The sequence below is a fragment of the Cavia porcellus genome, unplaced genomic scaffold, assembly GCF_034190915.1.
Source record: "Cavia porcellus strain 051 isolate PalLab524CR breed Dunkin Hartley unplaced genomic scaffold, mCavPor4.1 scaffold_31, whole genome shotgun sequence".
Classification (NCBI taxonomy): Eukaryota; Metazoa; Chordata; class Mammalia; order Rodentia; family Caviidae; genus Cavia; species Cavia porcellus.
In genome coordinates this window covers 2,455,550-2,477,523 of record NW_026947514.1, presented here as the reverse complement: position 1 = coordinate 2,477,523, position 21,974 = coordinate 2,455,550, and the positions used below count along the sequence as shown (strand labels likewise).

Below are 21,974 nucleotides of genomic sequence, written 5' to 3'. Positions count from 1 at the left end.
ACGATCCTCCCACCTCAGCCTCCTGAGTGCTGGGATTACAGGCGTGAGCCATCACGCCCAGCTAAAAGGTACAGTTTTAAAAAATCAATTTTATTGCTAGGTTTTAGATACTAATAACATTCACCATAGTAAATTTATACCTTTATACAATCTGTCTTCTTTTTTTATTTACCTCTCCTCCCGTCATATCTCCTTCCCCTCCTTATTTACAAAAGCTTTGTTTCCCGTTTTTCCTCCCATTACCTTTTCTTTTTCTTGGCCCTTCCTTTCCCACTCCTGTTCTCCATTGTTCCCCTTCTCACTGAACATTTCCTTCCCATTTCCCAGCATCTGTTACACACTTTGGCCCTTAGGTACACTCAGTTTTTCACACCAAAGAATCACACAGTATTTAAACATGTGTGTCCTATTTCTTTCACTTAGAGTATGGACTCAAGGTGCATCCATTTAGCTAGAAATGTCTCCGGCTTATAGCACTCCACTGTATAAAAAGTCTTCTTTATCCATTCACTGGTTTTGGGTCATTTGGAGTATTTTCAAGATTTAGCTGTTACAAACCGTGCTGTTATAAACATGCATGCACACACATCGCTGTGGTTTGATGCTTTTAATCTTTTAGGAAGATACCAAGAAGAAGAATGGCTGGGTCGAACAGAACTTCTGGTCCTAGTTTCTGAGGAATCTCCACACTGATTTCCATAGTAGTTTCACCAATCCACACTCCCACCCACAGTGGCAAAGGGCTCTAGCCTTTTTTAATAAAAAATGTCCAGCATTTTTTATTGCTTGATTTCGTGATAATAGCTGTTATTTCTAGCATGAAATAGAATCTCAGCCTTGTTTTAATTTGCATCTTTCTCGTGACCCGTAATGCCGAGCATTTTTTCATATGTTTATTTGCTGTTTCTACTACTACTGAGAAGTGTGTATTCGTTTTATCTTTAAATTGAGAGTGTCTGATTTTTTGAGTTTTTTGTGTGTTTTAAAGGTTAGTCCTTTGTCTGAGGAACAGGTGGCAAATATTCTTCCCACTCTGGGTTGTCTCTTCATTCAGCTAGCGGTTTCTTTTGCTGTGTGAAAGCTTTTTAATAAGATGAGATTCCAGTTGTTGATTCTTCGTGGAGTTTTGTTCATAGTCTTTTGGTGTGGTGTAGTGTGGTGTGGTTTTTTGAGATGGGGTCTCACTGTGTAGTTCAGGCCAGGTTTGAACTCAATGTGGAGTCCAGGCGGAGCTTGAACACCAGACAGTCCTCCTCCTGCCTCAGCCTCCCGAGTGCTGGGATTATGGGCATGCGCCCCATCAAACCTGCCTTCTAGTCTTTGCCTCCACCAGTGTCTTAAAGAGTTACCTGGGGCTGGGGATTTAGCTCAGCGGCATAAGCTCCTGCCTTGCAAGCAGGCGGTCGTGAGTTCAATCCCCGGTACCGATAAAAAGGAAAAAGACAAAAAGAAAAGAAAAAAAAGAGTTACCTATTCTCTCTTCCAGCAGATTTTGTTTCTGTTTCATTAGTTAGATCTTTGATCCATTTCAATTTTAATGTAGTGTATGGTGGATTTAATACTCAGCATGTGGAAAGCCAGTTTTTCTAGCACCATTTGTTAAAAAGGCTTTCTTCCAGTGAAGGTGTTTGGTCTTTTATCAAGAATAAGGTGACTGAGTATGTCTGGAGTTCTTTCTGCATCTTGTAATCTATTCCAGCAATGGGCCTGTTTTTTGCCAATTCCGTGCTGTTTTTAATTATAGTAGCAGTATAATTTCAAGTCAGGGATTATGATGCCTCCTACCTGGTCTTTGTTGACCAGAATTGTTTTTACTCTTCTAGGTCTCTTCTGATTCTAAATCAATTCTTAGGTTGTTTTCTGTTTTATGAGATATGTTATTGGTATTTTGACTGGGCTTGCATTAAGTCTGTGTAACAGTATTGGAAGTATGGCCATTTTCACTATGTTGGTTCTTTCTACCTAATGTTTTCAGAACTGTATTGAATAAGAGTGGTGGTAGTAGATACTCTTATTTCATTCGTGATTTTATAGTGAAAGCTTTCAGTTTTTGTCTTATTTAGTATGATGCTGCTGTTGGTTTGTCAATAGATGACTTTTGTCAGATTAAGATATAAAGACCACCTATTGCAATTCTCTGTAGATTTTTATCATGAAGAGCTGTTAGACTTTGTCAAATGCTTTTTCTGCATCTATCAAGATGATCATACAGTTTTTGTTTTTGGTTCTGGATTACATTTATTGATTTGTGTGTTGAACCATCCCTGCATCCCTAGGATGAATCCTACTTGGTCATGGTGTATAATCTTGATGATTTGCTGCATTGTCTTTGCCAGTATGTTATTGAATATTATCTGTATCCATGTTCATTGGAGAGATTGGCCAATAATTCCTTTTGATTAAATCCTACTCTGGTTTTGGAATCAGGGTAATGCTTGTTCCCATAAATGAATCTGGAAGTATTCCCTTTTAATTTCATTAAAGTGTTTGAGAAGTAGTGGCATTAGGTCTTCTCAATTTCTTGTAGAATTTAGCAGAGACTCCATCAGGACCTGGACTTCTGTTTGTTGGTAGGTTTGCAGTTACATCTTCAATTTTTTTGACTGATACTGGTTTATTTAGAGTTTATTTCTTCTTAGTTCAGTTCTAGTAATTCATATGTATCTAGGAATCTGTCTATTTCTTCTGTGTTTTCCATCTTACAGAATAAGGTTCTCAAAGTAAGTATTGATAATCATCTAGATTTCTGCAGAATTTGTTGTGGTTTCACCCCTTTCATTCCTAAATGCATGGATTTGAGTCTTTTCCTTCCTTTTTTTTTTTTTTTTTTTTGGTCACATTGGCTCATCAGGGTTGTCCATTTTATTTAATCTTTGAAAGAACCAACTCTTATGTTCACTGATTCTTTGTATTATTAGCCTCCATTGAATTAATTTTTGCTCTGATTTTTATTATTTCTTCCCTCGCATGTGCTTTAGGCTTGGCCTGCTGTTCTTTTTCTAGAAGCTTGAGATTCAACATTAGGTTGTTTATTTGAGTTCACTCTTTACTTTTCTGATAGGAGAATTCACCTTACAAATTTCTCACCAAGTTGCCTTCATTGTGTCACAGAAGTTCCAACATGTTGCGTTGGCATTATTGTTTAATTGTAGAAACGATCTTAATTTGTTCTTAAATTTCATCAGTGACCCATTTGTTGTTCAGGAGGTATTTACTTTTCAATGTTTATGAAGTTCTTACAGTTTCTTTTGCCATTGATTTCCAGTTTCATTGCACTGTGGACTGATAGTATCCATGGGATAATTTCAGTTCCTTTCCATTTACTTAATCCTGTTCTGTGAGCCAATATATGGTCTGTTTTTGATAATGTCCCCTGTGCAGCTGAGAAGAATATGTATTCTGATGTTTTGGGGTGGAGAACTCTATAGATATCTACTAAGTCCATTTGTTCAAAACCTTATTTCAGCTCTGATATTCATTTGTTGATCTTTTTGGGGAAGGGATCTGGTTAATCTGTCTGTGACAGTGGGGGATTGAGGTCCTCTGTTACAATTTTTTTTTTTAATTTTATTTTGAAAGTATGTAACAGAACAAGACAGAATAAAGCCAACTAAGATCTTACAGTGAAATTGGTACAGAACTTCACAGCAGGTTACTGGAATAACAGTAATAGGTATCACAGTATATTTTGTTATCTTTATAATAGTTGTTCTTTCAATCACATATGTCAAAATGAGATGAAATATAGAACACTATAGAACTTATCAAAACAGAATACTGAATAGAGCAGTACCGTTAATCAGAAAAGAGCAAAACAGTAATAAAAATATTTGCCTTCAAAGAGATGGTAGAAGGAAGTCCCCCTTATTTGCTATGGTCAACCTCCCAGGAGACGCTCAGATTTCTGGTTCCCATTTGATAATGGGGGGACCAAAGAAGGAGGATAGGGGAAGTGGGATATTTGACTCTAGGCCATGCATCAGTAGGTTCACTATTGCTTAGCAGGGAGGCAGGCTGATTGTTTTTAACAGCGTCCTAAGTTCCAATGTGGTGTGGATCTCAGGAGCTGCTGCTGGTTCTCCCCCTGGAAGGGCTGCAGTCTGCCAGACCACTACTGCTTACCAGGGAGGGGGGTGCTTGCTTGGCTTCCCAGGGTCCTAGGTCCCAACTGGCGCGGATCTCAGGAGTTGCTGCTGGTTCTCCCCCTGGAAGGGCCACAGTCTGCTCTGTTACAATTTTAGTGCTTATTTGGTTTTTCATGTTCATTAATACTTATTTTACATAGTTGTATGTGCTGTTATTTGGTGTGTATATATTTATGATTGTTATCTCTTCCTCCTGGATTGTTCTCTTAACAAGGTTGTGGTGACTTTGTCTCTTTTGATCAGTTTTGGCTTCAGCTCCATTTTATCTACAAAAAGAATTGGCTACCATACTTTTTTTAGGTTCCTGTCCCATGGAGTATTGTTTGTTGTTTTGTTTTTTCATCTTTTGACTTCTAGTCTACGAATTTCTTTTTGAGTTAAATGTGTTTCTTCTGTGTAACATATTGTTGGCTCTTGCTTCTTGATCTGTTCTGCCGATGGTCTTTGTTTCTTTTTTCTTTTCTTTTCCTTTTTTTTTTTTGGTGAATGAGACCGTATCCATGCTGGTTATTACTGATACGCGTTAGTGTATCTTTTGTCATGTTATTTTCTTGTTGTTGGTTCCCTTTTTTGCCCCTTTGCTTGCCTTTCCTGTTGGATTCATTCCATTGGGGTTCATGGAGTTACAGTCCTTGTTATCTGTTTCTAGAATCTCCTTCAGAACATTTTGGAGTATTGGTTTGTTGGTGATGGATTTCTTCAGATGTTCTTTATCATGGAAGCATCTTATTTCTTCACTAATTTTGAAAGATAGTATTGTGGAGTGTATCAGTCTAGGCTGGAAGTTGTTTTCTTTTAGGACTTGAAATACTTCACTTCAAGGTCTCCTTGACTTGAGAGTTTGTGTTGAGAAATCTGGTGACATTCTGATGGGCTTTCCTTAATATGTGATTTGTTTCTTTTCTCTAGCAGCTTTCAATATTTTTTTTTCTCAACTTTTGTGAAAGTGGAAGCTTTCAATATTTAGTTTTGTGTTGAATTTCTGGGATCTTGCCTGTTATATGCCTTGGTGTACTTTTTAAAAATTTTTATGGCAAAGTTTACTTTTAATTAATTCTTTAAAAGGTTTCACAGTTTAAAGAAATGTTGGTAAATAAAATACCCTGTGTTTCTTCTGACAGCTTCGGCAAAATTTGGACGGCCTTCTGAACCAGCTGAAAAACTTCCCCGCACGCCTGCGGCAATATGCCTCGTACGAGTTTGTGCAGAGGCTTCTGAAAGGGTACATGAAGGTAGGTGACCACACACAGCTGTGATACACCCCCACAGGCTGGTCTGCACAGGTAACGTCCCCTGCACTCTGCACAGATCAACATGTTGGTGATCGAGTTGAAATCGGAAGCTCTTAAAGATCGCCACTGGAAGCAGCTGATGAAGAGGCTTCATGTGAATTGGGTCGTTTCTGAGCTGACCCTTGGCCAAATCTGGGATGTCGACCTGCAGAAAAATGAAGCTATTGTCAAGGATGTGCTGCTGGTGGCACAAGGGGAGATGGCTCTGGAAGAATTCTTGAAGCAGGTAAGCAGCAGGAGCGGCGGCCATCCTGTTTCTGGCTCCTGTGCAAGCTGTGTCTTGTCCTCTGTGGTCTTTCCCGTCCCCATGCAGCTGCTGGCAGCCCACTTACTCATAGCCTGCCCCTGCCTGCTCTCAACCAGATACGAGAAGTGTGGAATACTTACGAGCTCGACCTGGTCAACTATCAGAACAAGTGCCGCCTGATCCGGGGCTGGGACGACCTCTTCAACAAGGTCAAGGAGCACATCAACAGCGTCTCAGCCATGAAGCTGTCTCCGTACTACAAGGTACTTGTGTAGGACACTGTGCCCAGCGGGTGCTGGCCATGCTGTCACTGCTGCACCTCTGGACTGACAGCCACAGGGGGCCTGCTTTTTAGAGTAAGAGGCAGGCGACTCGACCTGGCCCTGAGCTGCATCTTCCCAGGGTGAGTGAGCTCTGCCTCCCTGCATTCCCCCAGGTTTTTGAAGAAGATGCCCTGAGCTGGGAGGACAAACTGAACCGGATCATGGCTCTGTTTGATGTGTGGATCGACGTGCAGAGGCGGTGGGTCTACCTGGAAGGCATCTTCACAGGCAGCGCGGACATCAAGCACCTGCTGCCCGTGGAAACGCAGCGGTTCCAGAGGTGCGGCCTGCAGCAGGAGCTCTGCGGGCAGGGCAGGGCTGGGAACCCCCCCGTGGCAAAGACTGACCACACCCGGCTTTGGCTTACAGTATTAGCACGGAGTTCCTGGCCCTGATGAAAAAAGTATCCAAGTCCCCGCTCGTTATGGACGTCCTGAACATCCAGGGTGTGCAGAGGTCATTGGAGAGGTTGGCAGACCTGCTGGGAAAGATCCAGAAAGCGCTGGGCGAGTACCTGGAGAGAGAGCGCTCCTCCTTCCCCAGGTGAGACACTGCCTTAGACTCGCCCCGAGAGGCAACTGAATCCAGCTGCCATTTTTCCAGCCTCCCTCTCCTGTCTGGGCCTGCGCTGGTCAGTCAGGGATCCTGCCCCCAGGCAGTCGCTGAATGAGCGTGTCTGCTTCCACACCTGCATGGCTCGTGTGCCTGACCGCACTGAGCTTCGCAGCACCTGGCCGCCACCTCCCAGGCAGCCTGCACTTCTAGGTATCTCAAATGGAGCAGGGCTTCTAAAAATGAATTCATAAAATCAGGTGAAACCATTGAATTCTTCCTTCACAGTCTTGCTGAATGAGCAGTATCTTTTGCTGAGACCTGGAAGAAATTAGACATGGTTGGATTTCAGGCTAGAGATTTTCTACCAACAGCTACATCCTCTTTCCCTTCCTGCAGTTTGTGTTTTCCTTGGTTTACCTTCCTTCTGTGTATAAAATGGTAGCAACTCAAATGCTATCTTAATTTCAGGTTCTATTTTGTGGGTGATGAGGATTTGCTTGAGATCATTGGAAACAGCAAGAACGTAGCGAAACTGCAGAAGCACTTCAAAAAGATGTTTGCCGGCGTGTCCAGTATCATCCTGAATGAGGATAACTCCGTGGTCTTGGGCATTTCCTCCCGGGAAGGAGAGGAGGTACTGTGTGTGTGTGTGTGTGTGTGTGTGTGTGTGTGTGTGTGTGTAAAGACCTCTCGTGTGTGTGTGTGTGTGTGTGTGTGTGTATGTGTGTGTGTAAAGACCTCTCTCGCAGTGCCCCCTTCATGTGTCATGACTCTTAAAATGCAATGTGCTTCAGGTGATGTTTAAGACTCCCGTGTCCATCACCGAGCACCCCAAGATCAATGAGTGGCTCACCCTAGTGGAAAAGGAGATGAGAGTCACCCTGGCCAAGCTGCTGGCAGAGTCCGTGACCGAAGTGGAGATTTTTGGTAAAGCAACTTCAATTGACCCAAATACCTACATCACTTGGATTGATAAATACCAGGTAAGCCCAGTAGAAGCAACAGCTGAAGATGGAGTGCTAATTCAGAGGGCCCTGTGGAGCCAGGCGTGGTGGTGCACGCCTGTGATCCCAGCACTGGGGAGGCTGAGGGAGCGCTGTGATAGTTTCAGGCCAGCCTGGGCTGCATCATGAGACCCTGTCTAAAAAAATGAATTCATAAATTTAATTAATTAATTTTTTAAAACTCCTGTGGAAGCCGGGCAGGTGATGCCCACCTGTGGTTCCTCTTCCTTGTAGAGGCTGAAGTCCAGGGCAACATCGCAACACCCTTTGTCTACAGACCAAATGACTGCAGCGCTTGTGTTCTTTCAGGCCCAGCTTGTGGTTCTGTCAGCCCAGATAGCCTGGTCCGAGAATGTGGAAAGTGCACTGAGCAGCATTGGGGGAGGTGGAGACGTGGCACCCCTGCACTCAGTGCTGAGCAATGTGGAGGTCACCCTCAACGTGCTGGCGGACTCGGTGCTCATGGAGCAGCCCCCACTCCGGAGACGCAAGCTGGAGCACTTGGTGAGTGCCCGCCCGTCCCCTTATTTTCACCAGTCACCTTCTGAGAGAAGTGGCCACGCCCTGAGCCCCACAGCCGGGGAGGGAGACGGTGGACCTGGACCAAAGAGCCCCTTCTCAGGTTCCCACACCATGTGGCGGCAGCGATTTTATGCAGAGTGTCTGGCTACTGAAGTGTCTTCATTTTGCACAGTGGCTCTTGATTCTGTGCAATGCAGTTGCATGAATAGCAGTTCTATTGTCTCTGCAAATGACTTTGTGTTTTGGGTCAGGATTTAGCTCAGTGGCACAAGCACCTGCCTGGCTAAGTGCAAGGTCATGAGTTTGATCCCCAGCACCAAAAAAATTGTGTTTTGGAATATTTACTGAAAGCCACTATAAATAGATCTAGAGCTAGAGCCTTACTAACAAATAAGCCACAAACCCAGAGGATACACTGTCTTATTTTAAGTTATGATTAACTTTTATCTCCTCAGATTACAGAATTAGTTCACCAAAGGGACGTCACCAGGTCCTTGATCAAAAGCAAGATTGACAACGCCAAATCCTTTGAGTGGCTGAGCCAGATGCGGTTTTACTTTGACCCTAAGCAGACAGATGTGCTGCAGCAGTTGTCAATCCAGATGGCCAACGCTAAGTTTAACTACGGCTTTGAGTACCTGGGTGTGCAGGACAAGCTGGTCCAGACACCCCTCACCGACCGCTGCTATCTGACAATGACACAGGCCTTGGAGGCCAGGCTGGGGGGCTCCCCCTTTGGTAGGTTGCTCTACAACAGCCATGTAGATAGACTCACATGTTAAGCAGTTACTAGATACTCTTGATTTCAGTATATTTCGCACTTACGTGATTAGTACAGTTTAAAATCTTACTGTGGTTTGTATTTGTTGCATCTGCTTTGGCTTTGAAGACGAATTGCTTCTATAGGTGTCATAGCCATGCATTTTCAAGTAGCAGACTCAGGTCTCAATAGCTCTTCTTCCCGTGACAGGCCCTGCTGGAACTGGGAAGACAGAGTCCGTCAAAGCCCTGGGCCATCAGCTTGGACGCTTTGTTTTAGTATTTAACTGTGATGAAACCTTTGATTTCCAGGTGAGTTGCTGTCTGGGAGCCATCAGAAATCTAATGACCAGGCTGGGGATAGAGCTCAGTGGCACAGTGCTGGCCTGGCGAGTATGAAGCCCTGAATTCAATTCTGGTACCAACTAAATAAGCAGAGGAAGAGACTGAGATTGAGATCAAGATCTAATGACCTAAGGGGCCCAGCTCGGGACACAAAGCCATCAGCCTTGGGTTCAGCACTGTTTATCTGGCTTTTGAGAGCTTGTTCCCTGTAGGGATCAGTATTTGAACTGTGTGAGGAATCTGGTATGTGTGCTTTGACTTCATGTTTTCAAAATGGATTCTTAATCACTTTTACAAAAAAGCAGTTTTTGGAAGAACTGCTTAGGGCCTGTGTCAGAATAAACTAAGGGGGAGCTTTTATTGTTTTTGTTTTTGAGGAAAGGTTTATTTTCTTCAATCATTTTATTGGTACATTTTAGATACACATAGTGATCACATCCGTCATACAGATCTGTACCTGCAGACAGAACTGGACAGCTGGCTGAGATGCCAGCAGCGCATCCCCTCAGGGTCCCAGAGCCTTGTGTCCTCCGGTGGGGTGGGGGCAGGATAGGGGCAGGGTGGGCCCTGGCAAGGCATCTTTGTGCAGCCAGCCACCTTGCGTGGGTCCCAGTTGGCCCCTCCTCTGTGTGCAGAGACAGGCTCTGGTGTGTCCCTCCTGTTAGAAGAGTCCAGTCCTGGTTCAACCCCAGCACCAAAGTCAAAACTCAGCAAACCAAGAAACTCAGTCCTGTCCCAAGGGTACCTGCCCATATGACCCCATTTAACTACTCCTGAAAGGCCCAGTTCCCGTGGTGGTCAGGGTACCACAGTGGCTTGGGGCTCCCGAGTCGGTCCCTGACAGGTCCTTTGTTTCTTTCTGTCCATTTCAGGCGATGGGACGCATCTTCGTGGGGCTCTGCCAGGTGGGCGCCTGGGGCTGCTTTGATGAGTTCAACCGCCTGGAGGAGCGGATGCTATCGGCCGTGTCGCAGCAGGTGCAGTGCATCCAGGAAGCTCTGCGCGAGCACTCCAACCCCAATTACGACAAGAGTAAGGCTCGCACCCACGCTGGTATGGGGGGGCACAGACTCACCACGTGGGCGGTGCTGAGAGCGGGCGCAGACCCTCCTCGGTCTGGTGGGTCCTGGCCGCCCCAGGCAGCCTCCTGCCTGCCCTGTCCCAGGGAGCCCATTCCCCCAGCCATCCGATTCAGGGAGTGAGGCCTCTGTCAGGACAGGAGCCGCTGCCTCTCCCAGCGTGGAGTCCCTGGCGCCCGCAGTGGCGGCAGCGTGATGAGGCCTGGGGAGATGGAGGAGTCAGTTCTGCTTGCAGGGTTCCCTTTAGTGGTGAGCGTAGTGTGCCTCACAGCCAGCTCCCCAGGCCTCCTAGGTAGACAGAAGGTGTCGGGTGCCCGCTACACTTGCTCTCACTTGCGCTGATAGTGTGGGCATGTGCTGTACCCAGGGGCAGAGACAGGCTTGGGAAGGGCCTTCCCACGCATGCTGTGACCGTAGGAGAGTCGGCCTGTTCCTGCCTGAGCCTGGGTGTTGCACTGCAAGCTCCATTCTTCCCATTCTTGCCCTGCTTTGGCTGCGTTTCTGGCTGTGTTACTCAGCTCCGATGGGACTCCCCGCCCTCGCAGCTGGCTGGGTTCACTTGTGCCCCCAGCAGCCTGCTTTCTGGCCCCCAGGAGCCTCAGCCAGTGTTAACTAGTCAGTGTAACTAGACAGCACACTGACTAGTTAAGTGTGCTGTCCCCATGGGGGTGGACCCTATGGGGGGGGACATCTTTAAGTGGTCCTTCCTGCGTCGTGAGTGGGACACTCTCATCTGGTTTCAGCCTCTGCCCCCATCACCTGCGAACTGCTGAACAAGCAGGTCAAGGTGAGCCCGGATATGGCTATCTTCATCACCATGAACCCCGGCTACGCAGGCCGCTCCAACCTCCCCGACAACCTCAAGAAGCTGTTCCGCAGCCTGGCCATGACCAAGCCGGACCGCCAGCTGATCGCCCAGGTCATGCTATACTCTCAGGGCTTCCGCACCGCCGAAGTCCTCGCCAACAAAATCGTGCCATTCTTCAAGTGAGTCAGCGGGACCAGCCTGTCGGGGTGCGAGGCTGTGTGCGGGCTCCCTGGCCCTCGACACAGGTGCGCCCGGGGGTGCTGTGTGTAAAGGAACACTCTCGATGGTGCAGGCTCTGCGACGAGCAGCTCTCCTCTCAGAGCCATTACGACTTCGGTCTGCGGGCCCTGAAGAGCGTGCTGGTGAGCGCGGGAAACGTGAAGCGGGAGAGGATCCAGAAGATCAAACGGGAGAAGGAGGAGCGTGGTGAAGCCGTGGACGAGGGGGAGATCGCCGAGAACCTGCCGGAGCAGGAGGTGCGTGCAGGCGCTCTTCCGAGCAACCCTGGGACATCGAGTGCCGGTCTGAGTGCTCTGTGGGAGCTGCTATCCTGGGAGGAGTGCCAGAGGGTCCCGCAGTGCACCGTGCAGGCACGGGCGTGGGGCATGTGTCACACGCTGCTCATGACAAGCACTCGCCGGGAAGTGTGCGAGCCCTGCTCCTGGCCCTCCGTAGATCCTGATCCAGAGCGTCTGTGAGACCATGGTGCCCAAGCTGGTGGCCGAGGACATCCCACTGCTCTTCAGTCTCCTGTCAGATGTGTTTCCCGGAGTCCAGTACCACCGGGGTGAAATGACGGCCCTGCGGGAGGAGCTGAAGAAGGTCTGTCAGGAGATGTACTTGACCTACGGCGACGGGGAGGAAGTCGGCGGCATGTGGGTCGAGAAGGTAACTCAGCTGTGGGGTGGCTGCTGCCCTCACGGCCTCAGGGGCCCTGCCCATCTGCCATTAGAGACTGCCTAGAGAGGCCAGGGAGATACTGAATCTGGCAGACCTGCTGGGCTTGGTGGGGCACGGCTATAATCCCAGCACTTGGGAGGCTGAAGCAGGAGGATCAGTGAAAATTCAAGACCAGCCTGAACTGCAAAGTGAAAGTGTCTCGAATAGGTAAAAGAAGAAAAAAAAAAAATCTGGCAGACCTGTTTAGATTGTTTTCTTCTTTCCTTTTTTGGGGGGGAGGTATTAGAGACAGGCTGCTGCTCTGCAGTTTAGGCTGGGCTTGGAACTCAGTGTGTGGCCCTGGCTGGCCTTCAACTCCTAGTGATTCTCCTGTCTCAGCCACTGAAGAGCTGAGATAATAAGCATGCGCCACCATGCACAGTTAAATTTTTCTTTCTTTTAAACATAGAGCAAATATTAAAAGTTGTCTTACATGGTATAATTAAATCTCTAAAACTCTTAATGGCATAATTGTTTATGCCACTAGAAATTCCAACCGAGTGTCACCACCTAACTCACAATGAGCCCGAACTTGACGTTCTCTGTTGGTTTCTTCTCTTCCTGAATGCTCCTGTTTACCGCAGCTGGGTACAGCCTTGTGGTCTCCTCTGTCTGCCCTAAGACAGCCCAGTAAATAATTCCCCTGCCGCCAGCCTAGCTGTCCTGGCTTGGTGCAGAGCTGCCATTGGAGTGGGGTGGCCCGCGTGACTTGATTGCAGGCCTATAAGAACCCTTGGAATATGCCTGTGTGGCGGTGCATGCCCAGAATCCCAACTACTCAGTCTCCTGTCAGACATGGCAGCAGCCAAGGCAGCACACATGTGTTAAGGCCTGCCAAAGTGTTTAGCATGACGCTGTGTCCAAAAAACGACCCAGAGAACTAGAGAGTGGCCAAGAGCCCCCGCCCCGATGTGTCCCAGTGCTGGTCCTGGCCCGCAGGTCCTGCAGCTGTATCAGATCACCCAGATCAACCATGGCCTGATGATGGTGGGGCCCTCGGGCAGCGGGAAGAGCACGGCCTGGCGGGTGCTACTGAAGGCGCTGGAGCGGCTGGAAGGTGTGGAGGGTGTGGCCCACATCATTGACCCCAAGGCCATCAGCAAGGACCACCTCTACGGCACCCTGGACCCCAACACCAGAGAGTGGACTGATGGGCTTTTCACCCATGTGCTGAGGAAGTGCGTGCTGGGGTCCTGTGGGTGCTGTGGGGAACAGGACAGAGTTGGGGTAGAGGGAAGTACATTGTTTCCCAGGCAAGGCCCGTAGGTCATGGGTCACCTAGAAGCCTCAGTGGGCAGGGCTGGGTGCAGGTCAGTGGTAGGCATTTGAACCTGAGATCTCTACCCAGTCAACAGCTGTGTTCGAATCCTCCTGGCCAGGATCATAGACAACGTGAGAGGTGAGCTGCAGAAGCGCCAGTGGATCATCTTCGATGGCGACGTGGACCCCGAGTGGGTGGAGAACCTGAACTCGGTGCTGGACGACAATAAGCTGCTGACTCTGCCGAACGGGGAGCGGCTCAGCCTTCCGCCCAATGTGAGCACCTCCTGCACCGCAGAGCCAGCCCTGGGAGGGAGGGGTCCTGGCATAGCCCCGACTCAGTTTCCCTCCCTCCATACCTGGTCAGGTGGCCTTAGGTCAGGTGCAGCTGGTGAACGCTAAGGGGAAAGTTCCGGAGAGGGTGGGTGCCGCCCTCCCCACAGCGCACTGCTGTAACAGGTCTCCTTGTGGGCAACATCTGTTGTGGATTAAACTAGCACAGGGGTGTGGGGGGGGGGGGGTCAGTGGACAGCCTGGCCTCCTGGGGAGGTGTTCCCTGTAGAAGGCACTGCACAGGCTGCAGATGCCGGTGCAGATGCGGGTGTGAGGGAAGCGGGGAGGAGGCCGAGTCCCCCAGCCTTGTGAGCGGGAGTGTTTGCCCTGATGGCTGCAGGCACCGGGCCGTGTTCTCAGTATAGCCCTAACACTCGCTCGTGGCCTAGGTGTGCCTCAGGTCCTCTCCGCACCCACCATTCAGGGGACTTACTCTACTAGAAGGGAGCCAGGCTGCATGGAAGGCAGCGTAGTGTTGAGGCTCAGGCTCCAGGACCTGTGGCCTGGTGATAGTCTCAGCCCCACTGTCTAGCAGCGGGCGGGCACAAGAAGTCTGGGCATAGCGCCCAGTGCGGGGTGAGCGCCCAAAGCGGTCGGCTTCCGTCCTGAGGGACCCAGGCCAGGAGATCACGGCCTTGTGTTCTGACCGCCCTTTCCCCACCAGCTTCCTGCCCAGATTCTTGAGAGGAGTGGACCTGAGCGTCGTCGTATTGTGAATTAGAGATGTTTTTATTTTTAGAGTCAGTGCAGAAAATTAAGCCTAAATTGCCTTTTCAGCCCGTGTAGGTAAGAGAACTTCATTACTGAGTGTTTACAGAATCTATATCTTCAGCTGCGCGTAATGTTTTCTTTCAAGGTACGCATCATGTTTGAAGTGCAGGACCTGAAGTACGCGACCCTGGCCACAGTGTCGCGCTGCGGCATGGTCTGGTTCAGCGAGGATGTACTGAGCACAGACATGATCTTCAACAACTTCCTGGCGCGGCTACGCAGCATCCCTCTGGATGAGGGGGAGGACGAGGCCCAGCGGCGGCGCAAGGGCAAGGAGGACGAGGGGGAGGAGGCCGCCTCCCCCATGCTGCAGGTGTGGGATGTGGGGTAGGGGCGCCATGCACTATGGCCTGTTTTAGCCCCTGCTCAAGGCAGGCACCCCATGGGGTTTGGGTGATTGTGTCCTATTCCAGCTTCTGAGGAAGCCCAGCTGTAGCAGCTGCAGAAGTTAAAAGGAGTTTGTGGCCAGGCATGGTGGCACATACCTGTCATCCCAGCAATCGGGAGGCTGAGGCAGGAGGCCTACAAAATGAGTTTAGGGCCAGCCTGAACTGCATAGTGAGACCCTGTCTCAAAAAGACAAAAAAGCGGGGGCTACTTCTGGAAGACTGAGGAGTCCCTTGAACTCCCTGTTCTTTCTCTGCAACTCAGCGAGGACCTCCCGTTCCCGGGAAGGGAGAATCCACCGTCCTCTCCCCTAGGCCCAGTGAGAGGGGATGGTGCTCCCAGCGTCCCCTGCTGTGCCCCTCCAGATCCAGAGGGACGCGGCCACCATCATGCAGCCGTACTTCACGTCCAACGGCCTGGTCACCAAGGCGCTGGAGCACGCCTTCCAGCTGGAGCACATCATGGACCTGACGCGCCTGCGCTGCCTGGGCTCGCTCTTCTCCATGCTGCACCAGGCCTGCCGCAACGTGGCGCAGTACAACGCCAACCACCCCGACTTCCCCATGCAGATCGAGCAGCTGGAGCGCTACATCCAGGTCAGGTCGGGTGCAGAGGCCGCCCTCCGGGGTGCAGGAGGCTTGGGGTTCACTTCGCCTGCCACGTCTTCTCCGTTGCTGGGCTGAGGTGTGAGAGAAATGCCCTTTCAATCCATCCGCAGCGCTACCTGGTCTACGCCATTCTGTGGTCCTTGTCTGGAGACAGCCGGCTGAAGATGCGGGCCGAGCTGGGCGAGTACATCCGGAGGATTACCACCGTGCCGCTGCCCACGGCGCCCAACATCCCCATCATCGACTACGAGGTGAGGCAGCGCCGCGGTCTCCCGCCGCTCACGACCTTTCCGTGTCCCAAGGTCTCAGGAACGCAGGTTCCAGGGCTTTTCTTCAGCTCGGGGTGAACAGGTCTTGCGGGGAAGCAAGTGCTCGAGGCCACAGCTGACTTACTCACTGTCCCTGGCCCGCAGGTGTCCATCAGTGGAGAGTGGTCCCCGTGGCAGGCCAAGGTGCCTCAGATTGAGGTGGAGACGCACAAGGTGGCGGCCCCTGACGTGGTCGTGCCCACTCTGGACACGGTCCGGCACGAGGCCCTGCTGTACACCTGGCTGGCCGAGCACAAGCCGCTGGTCCTATGTGGCCCTCCTGGGTCTGGCAAGACCATGACGCTCTTCAGCGCGCTCCGTGCCTTGCCCGACATGGAGGTAAAGGGGCTGGAGGCGACCTCGGGGCTGCAGGGCCGTGGGCTGCAGTGCGGCCCTGCTCTTCAGGAAGCTGGCTTCCCTCCCGCAGGTTGTGGGCCTTAACTTCTCCAGCGCCACCACCCCAGAGCTGCTGCTGAAGACCTTCGACCACTACTGCGAGTACCGGCGCACGCCTAACGGGGTGGTGCTGGCCCCCGTGCAGCTGGGCAAGTGGCTGGTGTTGTTCTGTGACGAGATCAACCTGCCAGACATGGATAAATACGGGACGCAGAGGGTCATCTCCTTCATCCGGCAGGTGGGCGGCGGCCCAGCCCTTCCCTCCCTGCGCCCGCGCCCACTCCCGCCTGCCTCTGATGTGCCGTCGGGCCTCTCCTGCAGATGGTGGAGCACGGAGGCTTCTACCGCACCTCAGACCAGACGTGGGTGAAGCTGGAGCGGATCCAGTTCGTCGGGGCCTGCAACCCCCCCACCGACCCCGGGAGGAAGCCCCTCTCCCACAGGTAGCAGGCCGGGTGACAGGGCTGCCAGGTTCCCGCCAGCTTGTGAGCTCTTGCTGTAGCCAGACGGGGGAGTGGAGGGAGCCAGGTGTCAGCCCAGGCGTGGTGGCGGTCACCTGTAACCCCCGCGTGGGAGGATCACCCTGAGTTTGAGGCCAGCCTGGGCTACAAGTGCCAGGCAGTGAGCTGCACACTGAGCCCCTGCCTCGGGAAAACCAAAAGAACAGACAGAAGAAAGCCAGCTGCCCGGGCTGAGAGTCTGCCTGGCCATGCGTGCCTCTGTCCACACCCACCAGAGGGAGAGGGGAAGTCACGGTTTCGTGGCGACTGGCGCCCCTCTCCACTGTCCACTGCTGTCCAAGGCTGGCCTGCTGGCCTGGCAGCGACGGGTCGGGTGGGGTTCCTGACCACTGTCCCCGGCAGGTTCCTGCGGCACGTGCCTGTGGTCTATGTGGACTACCCCGGGCCCGCCTCCCTGACGCAGATCTACGGCACCTTCAACCGCGCCATGCTGCGCCTCATCCCGTCGCTGCGGACCTATGCCGAGCCGCTCACGGCCGCCATGGTGGAGTTCTACACCATGTCCCAGGTGCCCGGCACCGCCCCGCGGGACAGGGTCCCCTCTAGGCCGCACCTGCCGTGCCCCACAGCGTTTTCCCGGTGGCCCCAGGCTGGCTGCCCTGCGGGGGTAGGGCGCCTGGCCTCTGCGCTGAGCTACATCACCAAGGCCCTCCTTAAGTCTAATTTTGAGACAGGCTCTCACCAAGCTGCCTGGGGTGGGATCCACCCTGGCTCCTCGTCCCTAGTGCTGTGGTGACTGCGTCCTCACACCCACCTGCCCTTCACAGGAGAGGTTCACACAGGACACGCAGCCCCACTACATCTACTCCCCCCGGGAGATGACCCGCTGGGTGAGGGGCATCTTCGAAGCTCTGAGGCCCCTGGAGACGCTGCCTGTGGAGGGCCTCATCCGGATCTGGGCACACGAAGCCCTGCGACTCTTCCAGGACAGGTGAGGGCAGCCCGGCCCTGCGCCCAGGGACACCGTGCCCGCACTCAGTCCACGTGTTGGGGGCAGAGGCCTTAGCAGAATGCATGGCTCCCTCCAAGCCCTGCCTGGTCCCACTGTTCCCTGTCACCCCACTCTTCCCCCAGGGCTCGCAGGTCGAGCCTGGTCACTGGCTCTGTCCTTCCTGGACCACTTGGGCCCTGTTGGGCCTCAAGAGTCACGTGACCAGAGCTTCCAGAAGGAGGTGCTGATGGCCAAGTGCTCGGCATTGCTGTGGTTTTTCTGTAGCTGCATCGCGACATGGCCTTCGCCTGTCAGAGTCCTGAAGATTGTTCCTCTGTGTGACTCCGGGCTTTTTTTTTTTTTTACCTTCAGTCAATCTGCATCCCTCTCTTGGTTTGGTTGGTTTTGTTCTGTCATTTCTTTGTGGCACTGAGGCCTGAGCCCAGAGAACACAAGCTCCCCTTGCTCACCCTATTTAATGGGAAAAAACACAAACTGTTGTCTACCTGTCTGGCATCCCATGGGATCAGAGAAGTTTCTGTCTTGGTCTACTTGACATTTTCATGTGGACTCGAGCATGACAGCCTCAGCCTCACTGGCCTGGCCCCCACCTCACCACTGTGCCCTCAGCCTGCACGCGTCACCCCCTTGGCTCCTGCCTGCCTGGGCAGCATGGCGGGATCTCCCCTCAAAAACAAAAACCAGCTCCTATTTTCATGATTTAGACGGATATAACCAGGCAGCTGTGAGTAGGATTTCCGCACTTGGCGAGCCGGAGCTCGCCGCCCCGGCCACCCTAGCGTCCTCTCATCTCCCACTGTCCCTGTCCCAGGCTGGTGGAGGATGAGGAGCGGCGCTGGACGGATGAGAACATCGACATGGTCGCACTGAAGCACTTCCCCAACATCGACAAGGAGAAGGCCATGAGCCGGCCCATCCTGTACAGCAACTGGTTGTCTAAGGTGAGGTCTCTGCCTCTACTCTTCGCCTGTCGCCGAGGCGCTGGGAGCTCAGGTGTGCATCCTCTCCTGGGATGCTGGCCATGCATGGCAGAGCCCGCGTCTGCAGGGGAAGCACAGCGTGTACAGCCGTGGGGAAGGCCCTGCCTGGCTGTGTTCAGCACACGTCGGACTGCTGTGACAGCATGTGAAAAGCTTCCCGTTCCAGAACAGCTGTCAGTGGGCCTTTTCCTCTGAGAGCAGCGAGGGCCTGGGAGGTGCAGCTGCGACACACAGCTCGCTCCTCACCTGGAGACGCCAGCCACGGAGGGTCTGGACAGTACCGACAGAGGAGCTGTGCCACGACAGCAAACCTTGTAGGGTCCTGCGACAGACAGCCTGCTGTGGCACATGTGCCATAGGTTTGCCACCACTGGCCTGTGCACTTTTCTGAGATTCATGAGCTGGCAGGGTGGGGTGCAAGGATGAGGCAAGAGGATCTCCCGAGCACAGAATTAAAGGCCAGTCTGCTAGACCCTGTCTTGAGGGTGGGAAGGGTGTCATCTTCAGGGAGAACAAGGGCAGCTGAGGGGTTAGAGCAGGTGGAACCATAAGCTGGGCAGGGCAGCTCCTCCATGATGAGCAATGCCCTCGGGTCACCTTGGGGCTTCCTTTCCACTTTCTGGGGCTCAGGATGGAGCCCGGGGCCTCAAGCACCAGGCAGCTGCTCTCCCGCTGGCCCCTTCCCCTGGCCTCCAGCGGGTTGGGGTCCTTCACGGCCTCCCGTGAGCCCCTGCCTGCCTGGCTGTCAGAGAGTGTGCCTTCATGCTGCTAATGGCGCAGGCCTGGCCCCATGGGGTGGCCTGAGTGTGTGATGCTGTCCACGGGGACGGTCGAGTGGCTGAGGAGGGAGCCTGGCACCTGTGTAGGCCCCCACCCCAGGTGTGGCCCTGTCGCAACCCACCCGGGAGGGCAGAGCCCATGGCTGTGCGTGCTCACTCAGCGCAGTGAGGTGCAGTTTTGTCTATGGGCTGAAAGTTCTTGGGAAACAAATGCGAAAACAGGGTTTATGGCTCTAAAAACATAAATCAGGGCCAGGGGTTTAGCCCAGCAGCATAAGCACCTACTTTGCAAATGCAAGGTCCTGTGTTTGATCCCCTGGTACCAAAAAAAAAAAAAATCATAATTCAGTGTACATTTTTTTGCTGCGTTGTGTAAATGAACAGACTTGGCTCTGATGGCTCGGGCAGGACCCCTCAGCATCGTAGACTGTCCCCTCCTCTCTCTAGGACTACATCCCAGTGGACCAAGAAGAACTGAGAGATTACGTCAAGGCGAGGCTGAAGGTCTTCTACGAAGAAGAGCTCGATGTTCCCCTGGTTCTGTTCAATGAGGTGCTGGACCACGTGCTCAGGATTGACCGGTGAGCTTTTCGGCCTGAGCCGCCCCGGACCCATCGCTGGGTCCCACCACAGCCCCAGGCCGTGCTCCCCGCCTCCGCCCTTCGAGCACTCTCCCCTCCTCCCCAAGTCCAGCCTAAGTGTGTGAACCTTGTGTCCCAAGAAGAGTGTTTCGCCCTTGTCCCCAGCTCCCACCCCCCGCCCGGGTTGTGGGTCCCCCTCGGGTCCAGCCCCCCTGCATGCCATAGCCAGGCTTGACCTCTCCAACCTCTGTGAGTCTGGAGTGGCCAGACCAAGCCTTGCCAGTGTGGCATCCCTGCTGGACCTGGCAAATAAACCCTGCTTGGCAGTGTAACGTCAGGTTCAAGTGCAGGCATAGTCTAAATATTGTGGGTTCAGTGCCAAAAGAGTTTATAATGTGAGTGTCAAAAGGGCTGAGGCAGTCAGCCTTGTGTTCCCCTCCTGTTCCAGAATATTCCGTCAACCACAAGGCCACCTGCTTCTGATTGGCGTCAGTGGAGCGGGAAAGACCACGCTGTCCCGCTTTGTGGCCTGGATGAACGGCTTGAGCGTGTACCAGATCAAGGTGGGCATGGCGGCAGAGCCTGTGCCCCGCAGAGCCAGGCTTGCACGCAACCCTGACCGGCTTGTGGCCCTGCAGGTACACAGGAAGTACACTGGGGAGGACTTCGATGAGGACCTGCGGACCGTGCTGCGACGCTCTGGCTGCAAGAACGAGAAGATTGCATTCATAATGGACGAGTCCAACGTCCTGGACTCAGGGTTCCTGGAGCGGATGAACACCTTGCTGGCCAACGGAGAGGTGACCGCATGGCAGGCAGCGTGGGGCCTTGTGTCCCCCCGGCGGCGTGCCGAGGGTGCGGGGAGTCACCGTGTGGGTCGCTTCCCCAGGTTCCCGGGCTCTTTGAGGGGGACGAGTATGCCACCCTGATGACACAGTGTAAGGAGGGGGCACAGAAGGAAGGGCTGATGCTGGACTCACACGAGGAGCTCTACAAGTGGTTCACCAGCCAGGTCATCCGCAACCTACACGTTGTGTTCACCATGAACCCGTCCTCCGAGGGGCTCAAGGACCGGGCAGCCACATCACCTGCCCTCTTCAACAGGTGTGTGGCCCTGGCTGCTGGCTGCCCACCTGAGGCGACACTGCCGGAGCAGGCCTGAGCCTGGTGTCTTCCTCAGGTGTGTGCTCAACTGGTTCGGAGACTGGTCCACGGAGGCCCTGTACCAGGTGGGCAAGGAGTTCACGAGTAAGATGGACCTGGAGAAACCCAACTACGTCGTGCCTGACTACATGCCGGTGGTGTACGACAAGCTGCCACAGCCGCCATCACACCGCGAGGCCATCGTGAACAGCTGCGTGTTTGTCCACCAGACGCTGCACCAGGTGGGTGCAGCAGCGCTGAGCACACACAGGGCAGCCTCACCGTCCGCGCTAACCTGGTCCGTAGACATGGATGCAGAGCTTCTTGTTGACATCACAGCGCTGGTGCAGAAGGAAGGCTCGCGTCTCACTGTCACCCTGTTGTTTAGTGACATGTCCCCATTGTTCCCAGTACAAAGCCCTCCCTGCCCCAGGTTCCACCTCTGCAGAGCTGTCCCCTCCCTCCTTCTCCCCTGCTCTGGACAGGGCTTGGCCGTGAACCCTGTGGAAATGCAGGCTGGCACCAGTCGGGCTTGCTTCTAGGGAGTGGCAGCCCACTCCTGCCAGCTTCAGCCACTGACCTTCCTTACCCTACACCTCTGGGCTCCGTACGTCCCCTCCTGCCTGCCAGGAGAGCTATTAAACCTGTGGGAGCCCCTGCTTCCAGCAGCGTAGCAGCCAGTGCTCCGGGCCAGAGGTGGCCAGAGCCGTGTGTCACACAAAGCCTGTTCTCACGTCATTGCTTGGTTTGTTGTCTTTTGAAAGTAAGTAGTCACCAGGCACGGTGGCACACGCTGAGGCTGAGGTGTAAGGGCTGCTGCCAGCGTGGGCCAGTGTGTAGTACACAGCAAGACCCTGTCTCAAAACAGTGCTAGGTGGAGCAGGCGCCATGTCTCGTGAGCCATTTCACGCAGTGTGGTTCGAGGTGGGCAGCAAAG

General features: G+C 52.7%; 1 protein-coding gene across 1 annotated transcript in view; it reads left to right on the top strand.

Moving 5' to 3' along the window:
* The window catches only part of Dync1h1 (dynein cytoplasmic 1 heavy chain 1), a 60,678-nt gene that overhangs the window by 25,544 nt on the left and 13,160 nt on the right, over positions 1-21,974 (top strand). Inside the window, exons 19-48 of the mRNA XM_003463094.5 lie at positions 5,267-5,377; positions 5,454-5,663; positions 5,801-5,947; positions 6,121-6,287; positions 6,377-6,550; positions 7,031-7,196; positions 7,357-7,545; positions 7,876-8,070; positions 8,544-8,826; positions 9,059-9,159; positions 10,065-10,224; positions 11,015-11,258; positions 11,372-11,555; positions 11,755-11,967; positions 12,958-13,196; positions 13,398-13,554; positions 14,468-14,695; positions 15,135-15,365; positions 15,488-15,628; positions 15,791-16,024; positions 16,113-16,319; positions 16,403-16,524; positions 16,945-17,110; positions 17,370-17,533; positions 18,366-18,495; positions 19,761-19,894; positions 20,343-20,457; positions 20,533-20,694; positions 20,784-20,998; positions 21,075-21,279. Of these exons, the coding sequence (XP_003463142.2) occupies positions 5,267-5,377; positions 5,454-5,663; positions 5,801-5,947; positions 6,121-6,287; positions 6,377-6,550; positions 7,031-7,196; positions 7,357-7,545; positions 7,876-8,070; positions 8,544-8,826; positions 9,059-9,159; positions 10,065-10,224; positions 11,015-11,258; positions 11,372-11,555; positions 11,755-11,967; positions 12,958-13,196; positions 13,398-13,554; positions 14,468-14,695; positions 15,135-15,365; positions 15,488-15,628; positions 15,791-16,024; positions 16,113-16,319; positions 16,403-16,524; positions 16,945-17,110; positions 17,370-17,533; positions 18,366-18,495; positions 19,761-19,894; positions 20,343-20,457; positions 20,533-20,694; positions 20,784-20,998; positions 21,075-21,279 (5,394 nt within the window). The remainder of the gene's footprint in view (positions 1-5,266; positions 5,378-5,453; positions 5,664-5,800; positions 5,948-6,120; positions 6,288-6,376; positions 6,551-7,030; positions 7,197-7,356; positions 7,546-7,875; positions 8,071-8,543; positions 8,827-9,058; positions 9,160-10,064; positions 10,225-11,014; positions 11,259-11,371; positions 11,556-11,754; positions 11,968-12,957; positions 13,197-13,397; positions 13,555-14,467; positions 14,696-15,134; positions 15,366-15,487; positions 15,629-15,790; positions 16,025-16,112; positions 16,320-16,402; positions 16,525-16,944; positions 17,111-17,369; positions 17,534-18,365; positions 18,496-19,760; positions 19,895-20,342; positions 20,458-20,532; positions 20,695-20,783; positions 20,999-21,074; positions 21,280-21,974) is intronic.